Source organism: Chelmon rostratus, chromosome 14, assembly GCF_017976325.1.
Source record: "Chelmon rostratus isolate fCheRos1 chromosome 14, fCheRos1.pri, whole genome shotgun sequence".
NCBI lineage: Eukaryota > Metazoa > Chordata > Actinopteri > Chaetodontiformes > Chaetodontidae > Chelmon > Chelmon rostratus.
The window spans coordinates 4,311,580-4,335,576 of NC_055671.1; the positions used below are offsets into that span (position 1 = coordinate 4,311,580).

General features: G+C 44.0%; 2 protein-coding genes across 3 annotated transcripts in view; both read right to left on the bottom strand.

The window, feature by feature from the left end:
* Window positions 1–810: 810 nt before the first annotated feature.
* ca4a (carbonic anhydrase IV a) lies at window positions 811–8,047 on the bottom strand. Its single transcript, XM_041952870.1, is given in 10 exon segments — window positions 811–990; window positions 1,672–1,835; window positions 1,916–1,982; window positions 2,072–2,164; window positions 3,277–3,422; window positions 3,511–3,675; window positions 4,337–4,381; window positions 7,789–7,862; window positions 7,940–7,995; window positions 7,997–8,047. Coding segments are annotated over 10 exon segments (1,041 nt in total).
* Window positions 8,048–10,245: 2,198 nt separating this feature from the next.
* mtmr4 (myotubularin related protein 4) overlaps window positions 10,246–23,997 on the bottom strand; it is a 37,506-nt gene continuing 23,754 nt past the window's right edge. For both annotated transcript variants that reach the window (XM_041952098.1, XM_041952097.1), the window contains 14 exons: window positions 23,180–23,346; window positions 22,949–23,045; window positions 21,223–21,336; window positions 20,933–21,126; window positions 19,944–20,072; window positions 18,771–18,882; window positions 18,016–18,211; window positions 17,557–17,742; window positions 16,985–17,155; window positions 16,461–16,615; window positions 14,797–16,267; window positions 14,539–14,649; window positions 14,291–14,379; window positions 10,246–12,097 (listed from right to left, as the gene is read on the bottom strand). In XM_041952098.1, the coding sequence (XP_041808032.1) occupies window positions 11,920–12,097; window positions 14,291–14,379; window positions 14,539–14,649; window positions 14,797–16,267; window positions 16,461–16,615; window positions 16,985–17,155; window positions 17,557–17,742; window positions 18,016–18,211; window positions 18,771–18,882; window positions 19,944–20,072; window positions 20,933–21,126; window positions 21,223–21,336; window positions 22,949–23,045; window positions 23,180–23,346 (3,370 nt within the window). In that variant the 3' untranslated portion in view covers window positions 10,246–11,919. The remainder of the gene's footprint in view (window positions 12,098–14,290; window positions 14,380–14,538; window positions 14,650–14,796; window positions 16,268–16,460; window positions 16,616–16,984; window positions 17,156–17,556; window positions 17,743–18,015; window positions 18,212–18,770; window positions 18,883–19,943; window positions 20,073–20,932; window positions 21,127–21,222; window positions 21,337–22,948; window positions 23,046–23,179; window positions 23,347–23,997) is intronic.

A 23,997-nucleotide genomic window follows, 5' to 3' on the forward strand; every position in this document is an offset into this window, starting at 1 on the left:
GTAGCCTCTGACTCAGGGACGAGACGGACTGCAGCTCTGCTCTCAGAACAGCATGCAGTTGTTCCCGCAGAGAAAGGCAAGACCTCACACCCCTCACCCTCCCCTGCTGTCCCACAGCAACTGCTGACTGAGTGGCTGAGCGGGGTTCACCTGACAGTTGTGCTGTGTGCTCCTGGACTGGAAAGAAAAGCCAAACCGCTGACTCCTTTGACCGCTGGCTTTGAAATGGAGCTTGTTTTTTGTGACTCAGTTCTACTATTAATAGCTTCTTGGTGTTCACATGCCCCGCTGAGAACAACACGTCACGTGCCAGGTCATGGGGCTGACATCGGCACTCAGAGCGCAAACCATGGGCGACTCAGACTGACGTTAGCGGAGACTAAATTTACCTGACATTGGACAAGGCGGATGAGTTCTGATGTGTGCGAGGATGTGTGTGTGTGCTGGTTTTTAGAGGATGATGTGATAAATTAGGGCATGACTAAGGGATCTGGTGCTGAGTTTGAATTCAAACTCACTTTGAGTGCTTAGTAACCTGCTTTATGGCACATTCATAATGCTGAAATAAGACCTACGACTTCACTACACATGCACGAATGCTGGTCGAGCCCTTACAGCACCTTTCGTAAGGCGTTCCTCGAACGCCTTTGTCATCTGTGTTGTAAGGGAGGAACACCGAGTGAGTCATGCCTGCACTACGACGTGGTCTTAGCAACCATGCAATGATGTTACAAACCAGGGTTCAGCTGAGGAGTGATACAGAACTTAGTGTGTTCATGGATGTCGCAGTGCAGCATGGGATGGCTCGCTCTAGTTGGGCTGGGACAGTCCCAGGGCAGCGGCAACGGCGGCCACAAGGAAGGCGGAGCTGGCCACGATCACCGCGCCTCCCGACCGGAACACCTGCCGGCCGTTCAAGGGCTGGACCGGCCTGAAGGTCCCCACCATCGGCTTTCCATCGTGGAACTGGAGCTCAGAGAACACACGGAGCTGAGGGAACAGGAGATAAACACAGGCGTTAAGCTCCGGCCTCTTCAATGTGTGTAATATGAGTCTGTGAATGTGGTGTCTTTGTCTGAACATATATTATAATACATACATACAACATAAATAATAAGTACATTTTTTCCCAACAGCACTGAAGTACTTGCATTTTACTGAATTTTATGCCCCTTTATACTTTTTACTCCACAATATTATTAATAATATAAATAGTTATTAACAGCATATTTACCAGTTACTTTATAGATTAAGAATTTATCTTTCAATTTATCTTGAATTTTGATAAAAGCCAGTGGTTCCCAAATGCCCTGACAAAATGCAGAGTCTTGTTGGGGTCACATGTCAGATGTCTATGAGATCCCCTTTTAACTATCCAGTGGTTTCATTTAAATAACTGTTAGTTAACTGTTCAATAGTTCACAAGAAATGGTACAGAAAAATAGCATAACAGTCACAGAATGATACTAAAAATGGATGCAAACTTGCAAACTTCATTAATCATCTCAGTATTTTAAGATTGTTGTATTTTGCTGAAGTACACAATCTAAATACTTGTCCCACCCCTTTTCAGAAAACCTTCTTTAATGTTTGAAGTTTTAATGGAAAATCGGAAACAGGCAGACGAGGGATTTTTAACAAACAAAAACTAAATTCTTCTTTCACTCTAACCTGATCCATGCTCAGAGGGATGGGATTCTCAAACAGAGTCCAAACCACAGCCTCGGTACAGCCCGGGGTGGTCAGAGAGCCCTTGTAGCGGTAGTAGGTGGTCAGATTCTGCTCGGGTGGGATGAGTTGTGCCAGGGAGATGGGAAGCAGAGATGTATTGCCATCTGAAAGCAAACAGGGGAAACGTTAGCAATGCTCCTCTGCAGCCACACTTCAGCTGGTTATATTGAACTTTAACACTTACTTGTAGTTTTGATGCTGCGCAGAGCGTTAATGATGGGGTCATACTTTCGGTTTGCAGTATTGGACCTCTGAAAATAGTAATATACACACTTTTCAGCACTGTGTCATTTCAGCTTGAGGTCTACTTTATAACAGCAGTTTGATTCAAAGTGGTTACCTCGTAGAAAAACCCAAGCACTGCGACTCCCTCTGGGTCCGACAGTGCTGTTGTCAGATCAGTGTAATGATGCTTCATGTGGACAATGTGCAGCTGTAGAGAAAATATTACTGATGTTACCACTTTTTCACAAACTCATTTTTTTACAGTGTGAGTAGAAACTCATTGAACCAACAAAACCGTCGTGATTTGATCAGTTTACAGCTGTTCTACATCATTCGCAGAGTTGATTTCATGCTCAAACAGCAGCAGCAGATACCTGAGACATCAGGTTGAGTTAATCAGCTCCTGAAGACCTAAAGGGCTTCATTTATTAACAACAAAGCTTTCTAAACCAATCAAACAATCACCAATTAATCAATGAATGAATTGGTGCAACCATAAAAAAGTCAAATTTAAAGGCGAAATCAGTATATTTGACCATTTAAATAATATCTTGTACTGTTATTTATTTTTGTTATCATCAGCAAATTACATGAAAGGGCCAAAACTAACAATACATTCAAGTCTGTGTGTCCACAGTTGGATATAGCTCATTCCTCTGCCATAAAACTCCATTTTAAACCGTCTTTTGAACAGAAGAGACGTTAACATGCTGAATGATTACAGGACATGCCACATGCTCGCTTTCTCTCCCATCCATGAACACGGGCACAGCGGTTTGCTTTGACCCAGACTTGAACCCTGACCCCGACCCTTTCGTGCACAGTTTCCAGCAAATGCACTATTTACTGCTGTTTGAGTAGCGTTTGGTAAAACTGTCCAGCAGCGTGGGCCTTTTATAAAACTCCAACTATATATTTGTAACCTGTTATTAAAGATTCATGCCTCCATGAATGAATAAGTGGGCTTAAGGCTGACTTTCACAGACAAGGTTGGGAAGTCGGGAAGCATTGAAAAACAGACTAACACACTTTTAATGGACTTTCTTCACAAAAGAAAAAATATAGAATATCACCAATTAATTTACAGTACATTCACATGCATGTTTGTAATCACAACACAAATGATTGGTCTGTTGGAGATCCAAATTTGTTCATTTGCATCATTTGTTTAGAAATGTGTTATATTTTTACCCTATAGTAGATAACAAATATGAGGTTTCACATATGAGGTATGAGTGAGGTACAACATGATGTCCAGTCTTAAGTCATTAATGTCATCTCAACTGTCTTCATATGATTCAGATAAAAAGGTTAATGTACCTCCATGGGATACTGCTCCCCATCGATGGTGTGTTCGGAGCCAGGCCCTCCATTGTTGCCCCAGTGCAGGTGGAACTGCACAGCCTTGTAGCTGCTTGGCAGGCCTCCACCTGAGATGGTGCTGAGGTGAGGAACTCCAACCTGAACTGGAGTGGACACACCGAGCACAAAGACTTCATGCAGCAGCTGCAAAGCATTGATGGCCATTTGATGTTTAATGGAAAATGCGCTTACCCGAGTGGCCGTTGTTCTTGATTGTGCCTCTGAAGATCTGCTGGTAGTTATCGAACTGGAAAGGAGTCAGTCGCTCGTCTTTCAAAGTCTTCCTGGTGATGATGTTGATGGGCGACTGGTATTTTCCTCCACAGCCGTTGTTGACGTGGCTCCACTTTTCTGGCACTAAAACAAGAAAAACACCCAAGTCAAACAAGTTAGACTGATCGCTTTCTGTTCAATAGTCTCTTTGATAAGTTTAAGTTCTGTCTTAGAGGGTTCATAATGATCTTCTTTTAGCAGCTGATGGTGTCCAAACATTGTTTACTCCCTTTAGAGCTTACTGCTTTTAATTCAAGTGACCATTTGATATAATGGAATGTCCTGAGCATTAAATACATACTGGAACATATTTTAGATTGGTTTTATTCCTGTCTGACTGAAACAACATCTTTTGTGACTATAGACTCTAAATCCTCCACAACCCAAATCCATAGAGCACCACAGGGATCAGTCCTCAGTCCTTTACTGTTCTCCATCTACATGCTACCTTTAGGTCAAATATTTCAAGTGCATCATATCAAATTTCATTTTTATGCATATAGTGGTTGTCTGTGTTTTTAGAGTAGATTTTAAGATGATCACCTGTAAGACATGTATGGGATTGGTTCCTGACTGTGTTTCTGGCCTACTAACCGCAAAATCGTGAACTTGCTCCTTATTTTAGCTCAGTTTTTCAGTTTGTGCTTTGTTACACTTTACATCTGTTTGGTTACGTCTCTTGGGAAGCATTTTGTAACTTGCTTTTATGTACATATACAGTAAGTTGGTATTTGGATGAGCTTACCATTGCACTGGTGATCACAGGTGAACTGGGACTGATAGCACCAATCTGAAAGATAGGAAATGGAAACAAGGTTAACATCGGTGAGACGCTCGCACACCTCTATCGTGAGACTTGATGGCATCAGCAAATATTGGAAAGAACGTAAACACACTAGCTTGATGCCAGTGAGAGTATGAGCAGTTCCCTGCATTGTTAACCTCTGTGTGACACCAACATGCCTCAGCCTATTGTGAGAGCAGAATGGGATGTTTCTTCTAAACACATGCACTGACAACTGTCCAGCTAGATCTTATGTGTATTTACAAATGTGCCTTTTTTTCATTACTGCAAACAGTGAATTGTCCTTCTATTAGTTTAAGTCAGCTGTTATTCCCGGCCATACAAAAACCCCTACTACGCAGGAATTGTCTTCCTATTCACAAAAAAGTTGACGTTTGTGCTTTATCTTTCCGTGCTATCAGAATAAACACAGAGCCAATCTTTTGCATCAGCGAGGGCCCGTTCTCACATGTTTGTCTGAGGGTTTATTAATATTTCACAATTGGTTTGCATGTTTCCACCCTCTGCTCGGAGACAAATATCTGCAGCTATCTCACGAATCAAATATTTATGAAAAACACACATGCCATTGAAAAAATATGGGGAGGGTCTCCCGCTCTGTTCTTAGACTGGTATGAGGACTTCTCCCGGTGTTTGCGAAGGAAGTCAGTGCTTGTTTTCTTTGCCATGTTGGTAAGCCTTTTCCTCCTGCTCCTGCATGATAATGGGTACTGAAAATAAACGAAGCAGGGGGGAAAACCGTGTTTGTGTGTGTGTGTGTGTGTGTGTGTGCCATCATTCACTATTCACTCGTTAAATAAAGAGATGCTCATTTGTTTGATTTATTTTGACATTTTTGACAAAAAGTCAGAAAGAGAAAAAAAATCTTACAACTCAGAATTTTCTCCGTCTGTGACCACAGCCTGGGATTCAGATTAATTTCTAACTTTGACTCAGTTTTGCCTGAAACAGGGTCTGACAGCGTGGGTTGGAGCTGTGAAAATGTGTCACTTTCCATCCTCACAAATCTCCCCCGAAGCAGCAGCTAAAGTCAGTCTTATCATAGGAACACAGCTGTATCTGCCCTGCAACATGTGGCAATTACATCTGATAACCGTGATATCAAAGCTTGTCACTTTAATTTGTCAGTTTAATTTCAGCCAAATAATGTTTGCTCATGTTTTGTCTGTACTGAAGTTGAGGCACTTGTACTTTACTTGGGGGTGTTTCCATTTTATGCCACTTTATACTTCTACTGCACTACATTTCAGAGGGAAAGTATTCTACTTTTTACTCCACTGCATTTGTTTGGCAAATGTAGTTTAATTGAGTACCTTTACTTTTCATGCTTAATTTGCGACTTTTACTGAAATAATATTTTCAATGCAGGACTGTAACTTAAATGAGTACTTGGACAGTGTCCTCAATCACTGTCTACAAGTCGAAACATCTATTTTTATGGCTCATAGTCGCTTGTTTTCATCACAGCCAATCAGATTTCTGTCCGCACAATTCTTGACCAATCGGCGCTCGGCTTTGATCTTTTGAGCGCCGCACAGCAAATGAACAATATGAATGAGTTTCAATGGATCCGAGGACTCTGCCAGGAGAGCAAACTGAGGAAACGCTGAAGAAGAAAACAAACGGCAGGAAAGGCAAACAAATGGGCCGCGTCTGCCTGCACGTCGACCACAGAGAAAACGTAATGCGAGTGCGCGCTGACGCGGACACGGATCGTTTCATGCCATTGTGTTGTGTGCGCCATGCGGAGCCAGACATAAACTGTGCGCCACACACAAACACCCTGTTCAAAAGAAAAGCTGAAACTGAGACTACGCCGTGCCGCACCAGTCCCCGTACCCCCAAAACCACTGTCCGACCTCAGAGAGCTGAGCGAGGACCGACTGCTGCCGTGCCAGTCGCTTTGTCTTTTCACTACAGCACTTGTTTCTGTCATGCTGGAGCCTCTGACAAAACTTTTACCCCTCTGTGCGTCCAGCTGAAGGGTCCGGCATGAAAAACACAGAGAAGTATTGATGAGCGCATCCAGAGCTGCTCCACTCAGGGCGCATGTGAGCGGCGCAGGACGCGGACTCAAGCTGAGCGCACTGAGCAGCGGCACACGAGCCGCTGTGAGTGTTTAACAGCTGCTTTATCTCAAAAAACTTTGCAAAAATAACCGAATATATACTCTAACAGCTGCACATACAGGTCAGTGAAGGAGTATTAGAGCACCATTTCAGACCTTTTGACATGAAAAGCCAAAGAGCGGTTAGAGGCTTCGTCCCTCTGCAGCATCGACACACAGCTGTGGACTGCAGTCAAGCCAATCACAGGAAACCATCAATTACTCTCTATTCATTCTTTCTTTTGTCTAATTGGGCTAATTGGGATTCTGAATAGCCCCAAATTAATTAGCGTAATCTAATCACATTTTAAAGACAGGAAAGACGTGGTTGGAATTCATGAGAAAACCACAACGGGGGGTCGTTGGTGACACCTTTTTTACTCTCTTACTCATTAATTACTGCTAATCCACGCCATCAGAGTCTTGGCGGCAAACCGCTTCTTCTTCTATCAAATTAACGCCTCACAATCAGCCGCTGTGAATTTGGAGACATTGGCGGCGCGCAGCTCGATGCGTCTCTCTGCGGCAATCAGGACGCAACCGTCTGTGATTGGCTCGATGTGGATCCGAGCAGGTGCACGAGAGGGAGCGCGAGAGAGGGAGAGAGAGGCGTCCGACTCACGGAGGCAGTGAGGGAGCCTCGGCTCGGTCTGCGGCTACGCTGATGCGGAGCCTCTGTATCCTGTCATGCCCTCGGACAGGGGGCTCGGTGGTGAAAACGCACCTTGCAGATGCGCATGTCGGACTTCTGGAGGAATGTCCGGGTCCAGATCAGTGTGCTGGACGGCTCAGGTGCGTGCGTGTGTGTGGAGAGAGCGTCACGCAGGCGTTTTTGGTGGCTCTTTTTTTTTTTTTTTTTTAATCTGAGGAGCTGCGGCTCTGTGCCGAACGTCTTTCTTCATCTATTTTTGGATTTCTGTCTCATATTCTTTGGATTCCGCAACATACCAACTTTCTGATTGAATAAAGTGAGTGACACGGCTGAAAAAACAAGCAGCTTCACCCCGCTGATCTCACTGAAATGCTTTCTGAGGTGCTAATCCATTTCATATTTATATAGGAATTAAATACAATTCAGACATGAATAATCTGCCAATTTATCTTTAAAAATAGCCTCACAGATTCTGATCAATAATATAAAAAACAAATATTAAAAGACAGGCTGAAAAACATTTCCTTTCCTGCAAGCATTATAAGAACATTTTTCAATTCATTATCCCACTCCCTTGACACTGAGGAAAAGAAATCCGAATAAAAGCATCACTTGTCTGACATGTCTCCTCACCTCCTGCTCCGGCGCAGATGGTCCAGATGGAAGCCAGGAGAGCGGGCAGGATGAGCGGCTGCATTTTGGAGCGTCTCGGACTCGACGGAGGGAAGGCGACACAATGACTTGTTTATTCGGTGTGATCGCATTCTTGCAGGGGGTCTCATACTTATCTATCGCCGTACCCCGACAGGAAAGGAAGAGTGGCCCCTCCCCCTTCGGGCATCGCCTCTGATAAAGCTCTCCACTGATAAGAGCTCCGACGATGGGGGTCCATCAGTGGGCTCCTAGAGCGCAGGAGCCACATCTGATGCAATCATTACTGCCGTAGGGTCGATGGGCAGACAAGCCCCGGGGATCTGACAGGTAACTGTGGCACTGCGGGAAATCAGGTGGAGTTAATCATCACTGCGCCACAGGTAACCTGGAGTGGCCCTCAGAGCTGTGTGGGGGGCACGTTCATATTAGTCTTATTTCCGCTTGTTGTTTTACATTTATGGTTAGAAAAATCAGCGTGTGTCACACTGTCAGCACCACACCTTACGCATCCTGTGTCAGCTTGTTCCAGATCCTCACTGAAGTTATGTTATTAAACTGAGACTCCATGTTTCTCTCATGTCTGTAAGTTAAAGAAGTGTTAAAAATAAAAGCACTCATGATGCAGAATGTCAGTGTTTTTGTTTTATTGGATCATTATTATTGATGTATCAGTATTTAATGCTGTAACTGGTGAAGGTGGGGCTAATCTGTAATAATGCCTCATATTTTATCAACTAAACATTTGCTTAAATGTGTCAGATAAATGTAGTTGAATAAAAAGTACAATATTTTTCTCTAAAATGTGTAGGCAGAAAGAGGCATTAAATAGAAATACACAAGTACAAGTTCCCCAATATTGTGTTGAGAGTAATTAGAGTATCACAGTAAATGGACTCAGTTACTTTCCACCACTGCATCTTACACACAGGTTTCCAAAATTCAGTCTGACATATTTGGTGTTTTATAATTAGATCTAGGACCAAAATACATCAGAATTCAAAATAAAGTTCTGAGGTTTTGCAGATCAGTGAGATTTAATGAGCTAAACACAAAGAGACAGGGAGATATGCATCACACACACACACACACACACACACACACACCCTCACCTGAGAGATGAAGATATCAGGTGAAGTCTTTAAAAAGGTTTATTTTCCAGTCCAGTTCACTCTGTCCAGAAAAGCTGTCCAGTCAGTGCAAAGCTTTGCAAAAACCATCAACATCTCACGTCAACTTTTCCACAGAAAAGTTCGAGCTGTCACCTTTATTTTCATTCACTGAGTGGAAACCTAGAACACCCTCATCCTGAATTATTGATCGTGCTGAGTTAGTACAGTGAGGGACATTGGCACAAGTTCCTCCCCAAAAACATGAATTAGCTTGCGATGCTATTCTTAAAGACTTTTGCCAGCAATTGGAAGTGGGCATGATGTGTGATGTCTTGGTTTCATATAGATTGTGTGTTATGGTGATGATGGGGCATGAGGGAAAAACATGAAATATTTTGTATAGCATAACAATAAAAGTTTCACTTTCATGCTCTTCTCCGTTCCAGAGTCAACTTCACTTTCAGCACTTGTTCGCAGAAAGGAAACGAGAGCTGATTCACTTTAGGCAGGAACTTTACTCATCTCTTACTGGAGAAAATTGAGAAACAAAGAAAGCCATGACTGTGAAATTATGCAAAGATCTGATTTTCAGAGAGTGCTGTCTTGTTGCAGAGGTGCTGCCGTGTATTTCGCTTGATGGAAAAGCTCCATCTGGTGGACAAATGGAGTAAAAACATTGAAGTTATAGTCATGAATGTGTCTCCCACTGCTGGAAGAAGTTGTCAGATCCTCAACTTAAAAAGTCCCTCTTGACTTGAAAATGTTCTTCTTTTTGTAACTCCACTGGGATGTTTGAGCTTCACTGTGTGTGCAGTTTGACATCAGAAGGCTGTTTTCACATTCGTCTGCAGACGGAGGGAAGTTCCTCTGTGCTCCTTAAATCTGATTAACACGACTGCACAAGAAGGATTTTATTACACAACTTTGGAAGCCAGTTGTGATATCTAATGTGCATCTTACACAAGTGTGATGTGGACACACTGACAGCAGACTTTACAGTGAATGAGGAGACTTCTTGTATCTTACATCACGTCCGCGCAGGATCTTAGTAATAATGCAACGATAACAAAATATTTCAGACAAGTAAAGATACTTATTATGCAGAATTTCTGTATGATCTTTGTCACTTATTTTACTCGTCCTTCCTCTGTGGTCATTTTCTTATGAAGAACAGTGGTAAAGAGTTTTTTTTCCCTCAGCCATGTCACCTTCTGGCAGTTTGGCCCTCATGATAAGAGAAATGTGACACCTGGAATCAACTCCCGACCCTTTGGATACTATTCCAGAGCAACATGTAAAGAAGCAAGCGTGGAAACAGATCCATGATATAATCTTTTATTTTAACCCATGGGATTTAACTTTTACAGTGCATTTCTTTACAACAATTATTCATTAAGTGACAGGTTTTAGCCACCACTACGGATCAGATAACTATGTATGTTACATTTCTGAGTTCCTCTGAAAGATTTTGACTTCATGAACACCGTGTGAAAAAAATCCCAAATGTTAGACAATGGATGACCACACAAGTTAACTAATCAAGTGACATCCAATCATCCGTTGAACCGATTAGCCTTGTTATCAAACTGAACCATCTGTTAATCTTTAGTTGTCTCAGTGTTATTAGGCAGCTAACTATCTGTACCATTGAAACATACAGAGAGGTGGCCAATTAGAAACCTGCTGCCATCCGTAAGAAAGAAAAAGGCTTGAAAAACAGACAAAACAAAATATGGCACTATTGTCTCAAGGAACAACCAGCAGACACAAACACATTTTTTTTAAAGGGGATTGTGGCCAAACTCCCCGAAACAGAACGAGAAACTCCAAACACTTTGTTCAGCCTTTTTCCCGAACATCTTCTCCCCCAGCTAACAATCTGAGGAGGAGTCATCAGTCAGATGGACATCAAGCTTTATGTGGACACTGAGCCATTCAATCCCAAACATCTCAGCAGAAACACCTCCCTCTGTCACCTTGCAGAATACCCACAGGACCTTCAAATGACAATTTCTCACACCAGAAGAAGACGTTACAGACGTCTGCCGTCTTCCACCGTTATTGTGCTCTCTTCCTCTGAACGCATCAAGCACACGTCCCACAAAACAAACACAACGCAGCATTGCACCGATCCGTCCACACACATCCCTCACAGGGTCTCGTGTTGCAACGTGGCCATACTGGAGAAAAGCACTGATAAAGACAGAGCCACATTGACTGTGCATATACATCATTTTGAAAACACATTGCAGCGATGAACACGTATACGACCCACCAAATGCACATGAACAGAAAGTCGATCCAGTTATCCGTTACATTTTACATTCAGGCTCCAAGAAAAAGATGTGATGACAAAGTAAACAGCAGATTTCTCCCTTTTGCTCAAGTTTGGTCTCAAATTCCCTCAAATACACAACAGCTAGTAGTGCACAAAATAAGAATACAAAATTAGACTTTTAAATACTGTAGCAGCAATTCTTTTCTTTTAAAGTTGAAAGCCTCCAGTAGTACAGGTAAAGGCTTTGGAGTCCCCAGCACGTGAAAGGATGAGCGATTGTCCTCTGAAGTGCGAGACAGTGTCTGTCAGGAGGGTGCAGGTGCTTGGTACTAAAGGTGGGTGACTCTGCCGGGGTGGACAGGTTGGAGATGTGTCTCGGACAGGGCACCGCTAGAGGACTGGGCCACGTGGAGGCAGCTGGACGCTGCAGCGCTCCAGGCTGAAAATGTCTTTGAGCAGAAGGGGTTTGTTCTGTAAGAAAACCTCCCCTGCTGACACTTCCTTTCAGACTTTCCCTTTCCTCTTCTCCGCCTCTCAGACAGTCTCACAGTGCATCTCCGTTTCCAAACCGAGCATCCCAAAGAGCAACAATTCCTCCTCATCTTTCCTCCCATCCCCCGCAGCCAAAACCACAACGGGTTGGGGTTACAACGGGGCGCTCGGCTCATCAGTCCAAAACGAGCAGGACAGAGCCGAGGTGGGCCGTGCCAAACGACGCTCCTCTCAGCTGGAGGCTGTGGCGATGGCCTTCTTGAGCTGCTGGCTGCGGATCTCGCGGGTGCGGGACTCCAGGAGCAGGTCGTGGCAGGTGTTGCAGACCAGCACGGGGTCATACAGCTGCTGGTCCGGGATGGGCAGCTTCAGATGACAGCAGTCTTTACAGAACACATTGCCACAGTTCCTGACAGTGGAGAGCACACAGAGAGTTAGGAAATTTTGTATAATAGCAACTAAGCAGCAGTTTAAATCTCTGAATGGAAATACCAAATCTGAGATGGTTCAAAATAAAACGATCCTGATGCTTCTTATAAGCATAGATCTGATGCATTCAGAGATTTAGGTTTCATGTTTTACTGTTGACGTCTTTTTCATGTTAGTTCACCTGCACTCAGAGACACACTCTTTATCCCCCTACTGACATGTGGATCCAATGGAGTTGTCTAACACTGGGAAAACATCGCCTGCCTCAACACTACTAAACACAAAAGCTGAGACTTCTGGCTGGTGTAAGTGCCAATAATCTAAATGAGACACTAAAGTGACATCATTTAATTATTCTATTTAGCACTGACTGAACATCTGTGTGGCTTTAAATCAAATAGCTACATGTAGCATAGCATACATTCTGTTCATCCTCTTTACTTTCAGAGCAGTTCTTTGTCTGTTGATGACTTTCTCTCCATTTTGTTTTTTTTTCAGTGGACCATATAAATAATTCTCTGGCTAACTGAGAGCCTTTAATTCTGAGACCATGGGCTGACACCAAAGCTTGCTTCACTGCCTTGAGTGTGTCTTTGAACTGCAGTCTGCTACTCTGGCAGAATTGTGTTACAAAAACAGGCTGCCAGGAGAAATGTGCATTAAAAAACAACCTGAGTTTTAAGGGAAATAGTAAGCTCTCCTGAACAAATGTCCATCAGACCTGATGCTTTTGATCAGTGAGGACACAAATCAGGCCATTGATGAATGTGACCCTGAAGCAGCCGCTAGTGAAGAGAGAATAAGCTGACATTAAGTACTAAAAGCTACTTTTTGAAAAGACACTTTTTCTCTTTCCTGCTGAGAGTTAGGTGACAAGACTGATAACACATTGTACGCTAAATATGAAGCTAGACCCAGCAGCTGTTAGCTTAGCTTAGCACATAGACAGGCAACGGGGACACAGCTAGCATGACTCCATCGAAAGGCACCAAAAACGGCCTCCTAGGGCCTCTGAAGCTCACTGCGCCTGACCAAGAAATAACCCAACATACCCCCCTCATAACATGATGTTTTTACACAGCAACCAGCAAGCCAGGCTAGCTGTAGCCCAGTTTCCAGTCTTTATGTTAGGCTAAGCTAAGTGGCTGTAACTTCATTCAGTGTACAGACAAGAGAGTGGTATCAATCATCTTGTTTAACTCTCGGCAATAAAGTGAATAAATCTATTTCCAAAAATGTTGATTCTTGAATATTTCCTGTATATTATATCCTGTATTTCATATGGTAAAATGAATGGGATTTTAACTTTTTGACCTGATGAGACATTATTTTTGACAGTGGTAACACAGGATCACGTTATAATTTTTTCTTATATAATTTTCTAAACTACTTACTGATAAATAGAAGAAAATACTGTTAATGGGTTGTGAAAACAGTCATTAAATGAGCTCTTTTGTGTGTTCTTTTTTGGATCAACGCTGGGATGTAACATCCTAAAAGTGTCTGGCCAATGGGCTTTGGCCAAAACACCCAAGAGGGGTGTACTCAGGAGCAAGATTGACAAAGCCAGGCTTTCTTTGCATTAGCTGGCTCAACAAAACCTAAAACCCCAGTCAAAGTTATGGCTATCATCATCATCTGTGCGCGCTCCCATAAAAGGGGCATTTGGTGCATCATTTGACTCCTGTTTATTTCTAATTTGACAACTGTGCACCGTAGAGCTCTTAATTAAACCAGACACAGCATATTTAAACATCATACTCAGAAATTTCATTTAGCTGTGAAACTGTCCCACAACAAAGGATACACAGGAATAACTTTAGTTTTTGTCCAAATCAAAGTGAAATTAATTCTACCGATTGGAAATTGTCACTTTTAATCAATTTTCTTCTTATATTATTATTATTATTAGCTGCAATACCAGCAGTGTAAAACAGACCAGGAAAAGAATTAGTGAAAGGGCGGCGCGTTTATAGCCCATTTAAATCTGAACAGAACCTCTTCCAGAGCAGGTAAAGGCAAGTAAATGCTTACTAATAAAATAAATGCTCACTATGCCTCAGACACTCTTATTCTCAGTTTGACCCCCAAGTTGTTTTTCTTCCACCTTTTCATTTGTGAGTAAATGTGCTCTTGTGTTTATTAAGGTAAGAAAAAAGCAGTGAAGCCCCACCTGCAGTGGTGACGTCTCTTGGCTATCCAGAACTCACAGTCACAGTTGAAACAATGGGAGGCCATGTGGTCGGGCACCCACCTCGTGACCTACACACACACACACACACACAAACACACACACATCTATGTCAGAACAGTGTGTTGTACTCAGAGTGGCTCCTAGCCATACAGGTGAGGGGGAGGGAGGAAGGTGAGGAAGTGGAGAAAGGAGCTATATTAGACGATGAAGGACTAAAGGATGCCGACCTCTGTGTCCTTGCGCTCCACTCGATCCCAGCTGCCCTCAGACAGACGGTCCTCACTGTGGGTCGACAGAGAGTCCTCCTCGTTGCTGTTGTCTGACTCACGAAGACACGTCTGAAAAGAGAGGGAAAAGGGCAACATCAGAGGAATGAGAGAAGAGAGAACACTTCAAAAGTAAATATTTACAAACACCACAGACAGAAAAAAGCTTATAGTGTTGGGCTGTCTGCCATTCAGGTCATCACTGGAAAAGCTACTCACGATGTCATCCTCGTAGTCGATGTCTGGCTCTGAGGGAGGGGTGCTGTACTGTTTACTCTCCAGCCTCATCTGCAGCTGTCGCACCTGCTGCCTCAGCACCTCCACCTCCTGCTTGTAGCCTGCCTCGATCTGCCGCAGTCTCTGCTGCACGGCGTCCATTGGCACCGGCAGCCCGTCGTCATCGAGGTAGGCTGGGGCCTGGGGTGGGGGAGGGGAGCTGGAAGCGGAGGGCGAGGAGTGCGACACCGGCAGGAGCTGATGGCCTGCCAGGGTGTAGCTGTTGAGGGCAGCGGCAGCAGGCCCATACAGGCCGGCGTAGCCTGCGCTCCTGGCAGCAGACAGCCAGCCAGGCTGCAGAGGGCTGCTGGGACAACAAAGAGCCTCTCTGCGGCAGCACTGGGAGCCATTGGCGATGGCAAAGCCTTGGGAGCGGAGCAGCTTACTGGCAAGCCGACGGCTCTGGTAGGTGTTGGGCTGCAAGGCCCGGCTGACGCCAGAGTGGCTGGCACTGCTGCAGGCAGACTGGACCAGACCCTGGACGCTCTCCCAGTGAGACCGGAACAGGGACAGGTCTGAGAGCTGGCTTTGGGAGATCAGATGGCGAGCTGCTACCTGGGTGCAGTCTACAGGAGCTGCTGCAACTGCTAACACACGCTCTCTTCCTTTCACTACTTCTGTCCTAATGTCCTCCTTCTCCTTCTGGGGCTGAACCAGGGGCTGTGACTCAGGCTGCTCCTCATCAGTAAAATGATTCTGGGTAAGATCCTGGTTCACTGTGGGAGGCAGGGCAGGGGGAGGTTCTCCCTCACCTGTGAGAGTCTCAGTAGAGTCCTCCATGGGAACGAGTGTAGGTAGCTGCTTCAGAGCTAGCAGGCCTGCAGATTCTGGGAGGCCGTTTGCTTGGCCCGCAGTGTGGCCGTTAAGCAGCGAGGTGGGGGTGGTGGCTGCCGGCTGTGTACCGTTGCAGGGGAGAGGTAAGCACGGCTCTGATTTGTGAGTGGGTGATGTGGTGCTCTCAGCAGTCCTACACGGGCTCTCAGCCTCCAGCGGAGGTGGTGGGAGAGGAGGGTTAGTGATCTGGGGCAAAGCCTGTTGGAGGACAGGAGTGAGGAAGGGAGTGTGAGCGAGTGCAGCATCTTTACTAAGAGGGACAGGGGGAAGGGGCAGAGAGGGCAGGGGCTGTGTGGTGAGACAGGGCTCCTCTAGTGCTTCTTCACAACCCTCTGCGTCTGGGTCAGCCTCTGGGGTCTTGGCATGTAGAGGTTCCCCCTCACTACTTTCCAGTCCAGTGTCAGGTGTGACCTCATCACAGACATCTGCAGAGGTTTCTTCTGTGGCTGATGGGGGCTCCGGGGCAGAGCGACCCTCCTGGCAGTGCTTATTAAGATTGGGGTCGCTGGATGTTCTTGTCAGGGGCACCCCGTTCTCAAAAGCTGACAGCAAATTGTCCATGGAGCGGGTTTTGGGAAGTCTGGAAATCAGAAATATGTAAGGATGTATTTTTTACACATATACACAAATAACAATGATACAGTTCTCCATTTGGAACACTAGAGGGCAGTCTGACTCTCTGTAACGCTCTCTGAATTGTTCTTGGGACTTGGGCCAAGAACAGTAAGTACAGATACTGAGCAACAGATCAGATTTGCATCAAACAAACACACCTGTCCAGAGAACGGGAGGTGAGTTCGTCTCCTGCGACACTCGGGGGGAGGTAGAGCTCCATAGCGTCGTCCACAGCCGTGCAAGGGGAGGAGGTGGGCAGGTAGACAGCTGTCCACAGCTGTAATGCCCGTGTGTGGCAGACTGGCTGCAGCACCTGGCAGACAAACAAGTGATGAGGACAATCCCAGAAGGTCAGTACACAGTAATGACAGTGCCTATTAGTCCATTAGGACTGAAAAAGAGTCTGGGGATGAAAGTGAAAACACAGTTGAACTGCGTATTGAATATCAACTCTGTTCAGGCTTTAACAGAAATGAGACAAGACATCTGCTTATTTATGCAACAATTCTTAAATACCACTGTTCCTTTAAGCAAGTCACCTTCTCCTCACTAACTAACAGGCTCAGTAGCTAACAGTTGTTACTGTATTTAACTGGTGGCTCAACTACAAAGAATGCACAATAATAGTATAACAGCAACAGCATAATAACAGTCTAAAGACACTGTAAAAAGTGGGAAGTACCATATCATGACTGGGGATGTAGAGGAAGTTCTGGAAGTTCTTGTTTCCACTGCGAAGCAGAGACCAGACGGAGCAGGTGCGCTTGTAGATGTTCCTTGCCTCCCTCTCGCGAGCGTTGTTACACAGGAAGGTGCCATAAAGACACGAGTATGTATGCTGCACCAACTTGACCTGGACACATGAGGAGGATGGAACAGGACGTCAGGTTTCCATAATGGCAGTGATTTACATCCTTTATGGACTGATAGTGCTCTCCCATAGTGCTCTCAGTGTAACAGCTGACTGACTGGAAACATAAAGTTCATTTTATTTTGTATCTTTTTAATGTCTTCTTGCTCTTAGTTCTTTTTCTACCTCTCCTTTTTGTTCTCATTGTCGTATCAAGTAAATTTCCCTGGGGTGGGATCAAGAAAGTCCTATCTTAACATTATCATCTGACAACAAGATTAGGTTATAAGATTACATTGTTGGTTCTCAATTCTGATTGGCTATAACATTTCCAATGCAAAGACTCAAGGATAATAATAATAGTACGCAAAAAAACAGACAGAGAGAAGTAAGCTGCCACCCACCAGGAAGGCCTCGTTAAACTCAAACAGACAGGGGAACTGTTTGAGCAGCTGGTGAACACAGTCCAGCCACTGCAGGAAGACGGGACACTGCTCGCTCACATCGTCAGCATTCTCCTGGTGGCCACAACGGTCCCCAAACTTATGACCATAGTCCAGCCAATCAGTCTCTACAAGCACCTGGAAACCCTGCGGACAAGACGGTACTCAGTATCAAGGCCAATAGTATTTCAGTGTATCAAAAACTAAAAGAGAACTCAATCGACTACATTAATTCATCATTGCACTCCATTGACAGACATTGTCCATTTTATTCCACACATTCTCCTTCCTGGTTTTTCACAAATGCAGTAGTACTCCCCAATACCTGTATACAACTTAAATGTGTAAAATCTGTGTATAACATATATCTAAAATCCAACTATACTAAATATTCTGTGATCAGACCATGCAAACTCTCACCTCTAATGTCCTGTAGTAAGGGTCCAGCAGGACCTTGGCAAGGGCTACAATCTGGGGTGTGCGGTCCCACCCGTCCGAACAGTGCACCAGGACAGGACGGCCATCCCTCTCCACCGCTGAACACACCAAAGTGGCTGCCTTTAGCATGACAGACAGGTGCTGCAGCCAACGGGTGCTCTCAAGTGCTGAAAGCCAGCTGGAAACACCAGAGGGAACTGATTAGATACATACAAATCTATACAAAACTGTCCCTACTGATGAAATGATCTGGAGCCTAGAAGCTGTATACATGTATCCGCTTTGGTTACTCAGGGTAAATGAGGCTGACAGGAGGAGGAAGCCTCTGACCTATATATCTGGAGGCTTCCCTACATCATAACACACCTCCATCAGAATAACAACAAGCCATAAAATAATCTGGTGTGACACAATAGCAACCTATGTACTCCTCATACAACCACACATGTAGTACACACACAGTCACATATGTAAACACGAACGTGAAATACACACAGCTGGTAAAAACACACAGATGTAAACTCTGGAACACATGGACACACACATATCCACTGTAGGTGTGTACAGACGGACAGCTGGCCAGCCCAGCAGGAATGGGACTGGACTGTGGCACCGTTCCCATCTCTGTGTGGTGTTGCCTTACTTTGAGGTGAAGCCATTAAAACGAGGGGGAGGGAGAGGGAGGCACAAATGAACGCGGAGTCGCACAGCGAGAAAGGTCAAACAGATCGACTTACTTTCCTGGATCTGGGATCTGGCTGCAGACGGTCCTCAGAGCCTGGAAGCTGTTCCGGATGGCATGGATGTTGGCCATTCCCATGAACATCACCTCACAGTTGGGGTAGTACTCTAAACACAAACAAACACAAACAACTCTGATGAAGGTCATAAGACATAAACAACACTTGAAGACTGCAGCAGCGTCATGTGTCCAGATGATGGCGTTATTTTTTAACATCAAATGGAACATTCATAGTTTTTAGATTTCACATCTTCATATGAATTCCTTACTGGTCAAACATTAACTGTTACAGTGACTATATACATATATTTATCAATGTGGACATTCACAATACATGCATAAGCAAGGCATCATTCAGAGTCAGACCACTGTTTACAATCTAATACAGAGCAGTGGTTTCTTACATGGATGCTCAACCAAAAGCTGCACAGACCAATTTGATATTTTGAGTTTTTGCATGTAGCTTCTTCTTCATTGAGCTTTGACCTTTTAAACAGGCTGGCAGGTTGTTCAGTGGCATTCAGTGTCTGCATGTGTCACACACTTTAATGGCCTACAGTTGTATTCTCTATATCACTGTCATAACAGAACCTGGTGAAAACATTGTTAGTTTTAAAATGTTAATTAATAGGTTTTTTAGGCACTTGGTGGTAGATGAACAAGCTAAAAACACAACACCTGTCATATCATCTTATTAAGTTATTGCGCCAAACAAGTTAGCAAACAATAACCCTTTTTAGACACATCCAGTGGCACTGTTTGCTCTGTTTTGGCTTCTCGCTGCTAGATGAACAGCTAGTTGCTATCTTTGTCTGTGGGCCGTACGCTATAGGCAGATAGAGTACAGTGGGTTAATCAGAATGTTTTTGCTGAAAGCAGCTGTCTGCAGCTGCTGGAAGCACGGTTTTTATTTTGATAAGTGCAGTTTGAAGTTACAGCTCATTCATTTTATTTTTTACTTTGCCGTCTTGAATCACTGAGCAGAATCAGAAACGTGCAGGTGGTAAATCCACACTCATGATGGCAGATAGTATTGTAAGTGCACTGAAAAATGAAAATGCAATAAAATGCATAAATATTGACAAGCATAACGTTGGTTACCTTCCATCCCATATCTTACAAAATACAAAATTCATTCAATTGTTTCCGAATGTTTAGTCACACTGACCTTCACATTCGCAGCCTCCGCCCTTGGCTCGGTTGGCCACTGCAGCGGTGTATGAACGAGCATCCAGAATCAGCAGCTTCTGTGGCACAGTGTTGTCATCGCAACCAGACCCGCCCGTCAGAGAGGAGTCTGGAGTTACAGGCCAGAAGATGGAGAGGTGCTTTTACTGAGTGGACAGTGTTATGAGGATCGAGCTACCAGAGAGAGGACGAGGGAGACAGAATCCGAGAAGCAGCAGGGACGTGATAAACAGAAATGGACTATTTGTAACTTCCTAAAAATCAATATCTCCTCCTGATGACACAGCCACAGTGTTGCTATTGGTAATGATCACAAGTCAAGAAACGTGCTTTCAAAAGCAACCCTGTAAAAAAGACAAGTAATTACTGTGAGGTTGCAATTGAGCTACTCTCTGTGCTCAGCCACTGTTGTGCTGCCACTCACTTTCCAGCCAGTGATGGTTTTAAAGATCCTTTCAGAGATGCACGTCACTCTTTAAATGTAGTTTTTCGTAGTTTGACATAATGGCATAATCTTTGAAAAGTTAGCAAAATAATAAATACAAAAAGGGCAAAACAAAACAGACTCTGTGAGAAGAGTTGTTTTTCTGTGGAAGATGCACTGTTCTGAAGCTAAGTGATTACAATGCATTGACATTAATGGACACTGCATGCATTTCTTTTTAAAATGGGAGCATGTAAACAATTTAGGAAAATGGGTATAAATGTGATTTAATGCTTCTTAATTCACTAGAAATTGTTGACAATGTATTTACTGGCCCAATGTATGCAGGCACAATTAAAAATGGTGTGCTGCTTGCCATTTATGGTTAGCATCATTAACAGTCCACTATGGAAGCAACGGAAATTAATGAGACATGTAAATAATGGATAGTATAAGCACATTTTCACATATAACCAGCCTGAGAGCTACAGTGCAGTAACAGTGCATGCATGAATCTGCATAAATGAATCTTTCAACTTCTTTACCAAAATCACTATCGCAGGAGTCGGGAGCCTCCCCGCGTTGTCGGCAGGCTGGTGCTCCACAGGTACTCTTGGTACCCATCTGACAGGCCTTGGCGATGGAAGTCACCAAGTACTCATCATCTGTGTTCCTCCAGCCCCACCAGCTGATCTCAGGCTGACTGCAACGAGCGATCACTGCCCCGTTCTTCTGGTGCCTAAAATTCAAACATAGAGAGTCAGTCAACACAAATACAGATCCATGAACCCAAAAGCAAAATGCGACACATGTGATGGTGGGCCAGTAAACCCACCTGTAGACCACCACAGGGATCCTCTTCCAGGATCTGAAGGAAGCCACGCTCTCCAGCTCCTTGTCAGTGATCCATATTGGAACCAGAAGCTTCTGCGGGTAGCTGGAGCACAGCCTGAAGACAGCACGGACAACATGCATTATTTTTATTTATTTTTTATTGTATTTTTTTATAGAGGAAGAGCAAATGCGGTTTAGATTGCTGCAAACATCACACAAAAACAAAAAAAGGAAAATAGTGCTGAGCTGCAGCAAACAACATTCTTGGACATCATACACAAATGTTCCAGCTTTCAGGGTCACTACTGCTTCAAGAACTCTCAGCTCTGGCAGAGAACAAAACAGAGTGCTACTGCCTGACTCAATCTGTCTCTGGTCTCCTCCTGCTCTCCCATGACACTTTCTTCAATTTCTATTCACCTGCTGACTGTCTAAGGAGGGAGGGGGAGACGGAGGCAGTGTGTGAGAGAGAGAGAGGGAAAGTGAAATACTGTGCTGAGTCATGGGCCTCAGCAGGCTGCGGCTTGTTTAATTAGCCAGTTGTCCTGCGTGTCTGTCTCCCTCAGCAGGATGCGCTCTCTTGGGCCCTCCGAGCAGACTGACCTTTTTTTGGTAGCATTTATTTGTCCAGACAGTAAAGGAGGCAGAAGATTGGATACACATGTACACAAATGTAAACACATACACACTATACCACATCATCTCTGCTTGAGTGAGTGCTACAATGTTATTTTGTGTTTGTGTGTGTGTGTGCATGTGTCAGACTAGGCTTGAATTGGTGCTGCTGGCCTGTGAGGTCAGATGAGATGAAGACAACAAGTATTCACATTGACCCGTGTTTTTGAAGGCATTCAAAGGAATAGTCTTTTTTTTAAATTACATACTCACCGCCTGCACAGGTGAGTGTGCATCATGAAATAAATAAATTACTAATGGATTTTGTCACTCCTATGATTATTCTTTGTCTTACTTTGATTTGAGGGATAATCATGCTCTAAGTTTTGAACTACATTTCCCACAGTGTGCATTGGCACATGTGAACAGGAATAATGTTATCATGGAGTCATAGCAGACCACAAACAGAGCCCATTATTTGACTATATTTTCATTTAAATTAGCACCACTAAAAGTTTGCTGAATTGTTCATTAGCATTAGCATTAGCATTCCTGTTTGCAGTGTGCTCACAACTATCACTAGATTACTTTGATATTGAAGAAAAACTTACAATCTGATGATTCTCAGACAAGTCTTGGAGTTAAAAGAATGTGGATTTATGGATGTGTGTTTGCAATGAACATCAGAGACAATGATGTCGTCAGGAAGCGTAAGTCACACTGAATCTAAAAATGATCAGATGTCAACTATGTGTAAAATGTGTTCAGTATACTCTTGTAATTTAAATCCAACTTGACTAATACCTGGCCTGACTAACTGTAGCTAAGCACAAATCCAAAACTCCCATTCCTCGACAGAGCTCTGACACACAGTGCTGAGATGTGCCAACACACACCCGCTTCTGGTCACACAATCTGCTCAGTTTGGTGACATTGGTGACAGTGTCCAGCCTGATTCCAGCCCTACACTCTGTCACAGCTCTCTGAAACACCGTCACTCATCATTCACTCCCTAAACAACCATACGGACTCTTTATAGTTAGTGTTGTACAGCTATCTGCTGTGAGAGAGGTGAATGCTATTTAAGGTAAAGCACTGAATGTGTGACATACTTGTAGTTGCAGTTTATGTCTGACACTCTCCAGACGTTCTGCGTGTCGAAGCCCATCCTCTTGACCTCCATTTCCATTCTCTGACGCACGTGATCACCTGCACACACACACACAGAAACCATGGAGAGAGCATGTTATTTTAGGAATATCAATATCTTTACAAAATAAGGCCAAATTGTCCTGAAACTTCAAACTGAAAGTTCAGTGTTGATTGGTGTGTGTGTGTTTGACCTGGGCGACAGAGATGAACGTGCTGGTCTTCATCATCAGCGCTGCCTCCCAGACACCAGGCATGATAGGCCAGGGCGAACAGGTCCTCCAGCCGGGATGGGTGAGCTATGGCCCGGTTCAGGCGCTTGACCCACTCCTGGCATTGCTTGAACGTTGCAAAGTGGCATCTGTGGAGAACACAACGTGAAGAGCAGAAAGATTAGTGAGATCCAACCACAAAATATGTCATTACAACACACGGGACTTGGAGAAAAACAGGAAAAACTCATTTCTTCAGATGTTCAGTGATTTTCCAGCCATTAAACAGAAGCAATAATGTGGCTGCTTATTGATGAGGAACCAAGACGCCGCTGGCACATCTGCTGCTGAGGCTCTCAAGGCTCCACTGGTTTTGAACTTTACAGATGTTCGTGAACAGATGAGAATTTAAGTCTGCTGTGAAATACAAGCAGGCCTCGGTCTTTTTTATTTGCAAGTGTTTTTATGCAAGTGCAAGCACGCTTAGTGAAAGTTACATGTGTGCCATCTGTCCAATCTTGGCAAATGACTATGTAGCAATAAAAAATGAAATTAAATCACCAGATACAACAGCTCCAATTCAACAAATGCTATACAGCATACTCTGATGACTTTTTAAAAGAAAGTCCAAATAACAATAAATATATTTATCCACATAATACTTATTTCACTCAGTATTCAAATTGACAGATTCAGAATCGAGTATAATGAGTAGTATGCTGCAATTTCAGCATTTGATAGGATTTTGCATTATTGTAAATACAAAATACTGAAATCCCAAGAGCTGGACAGTTTGTTGT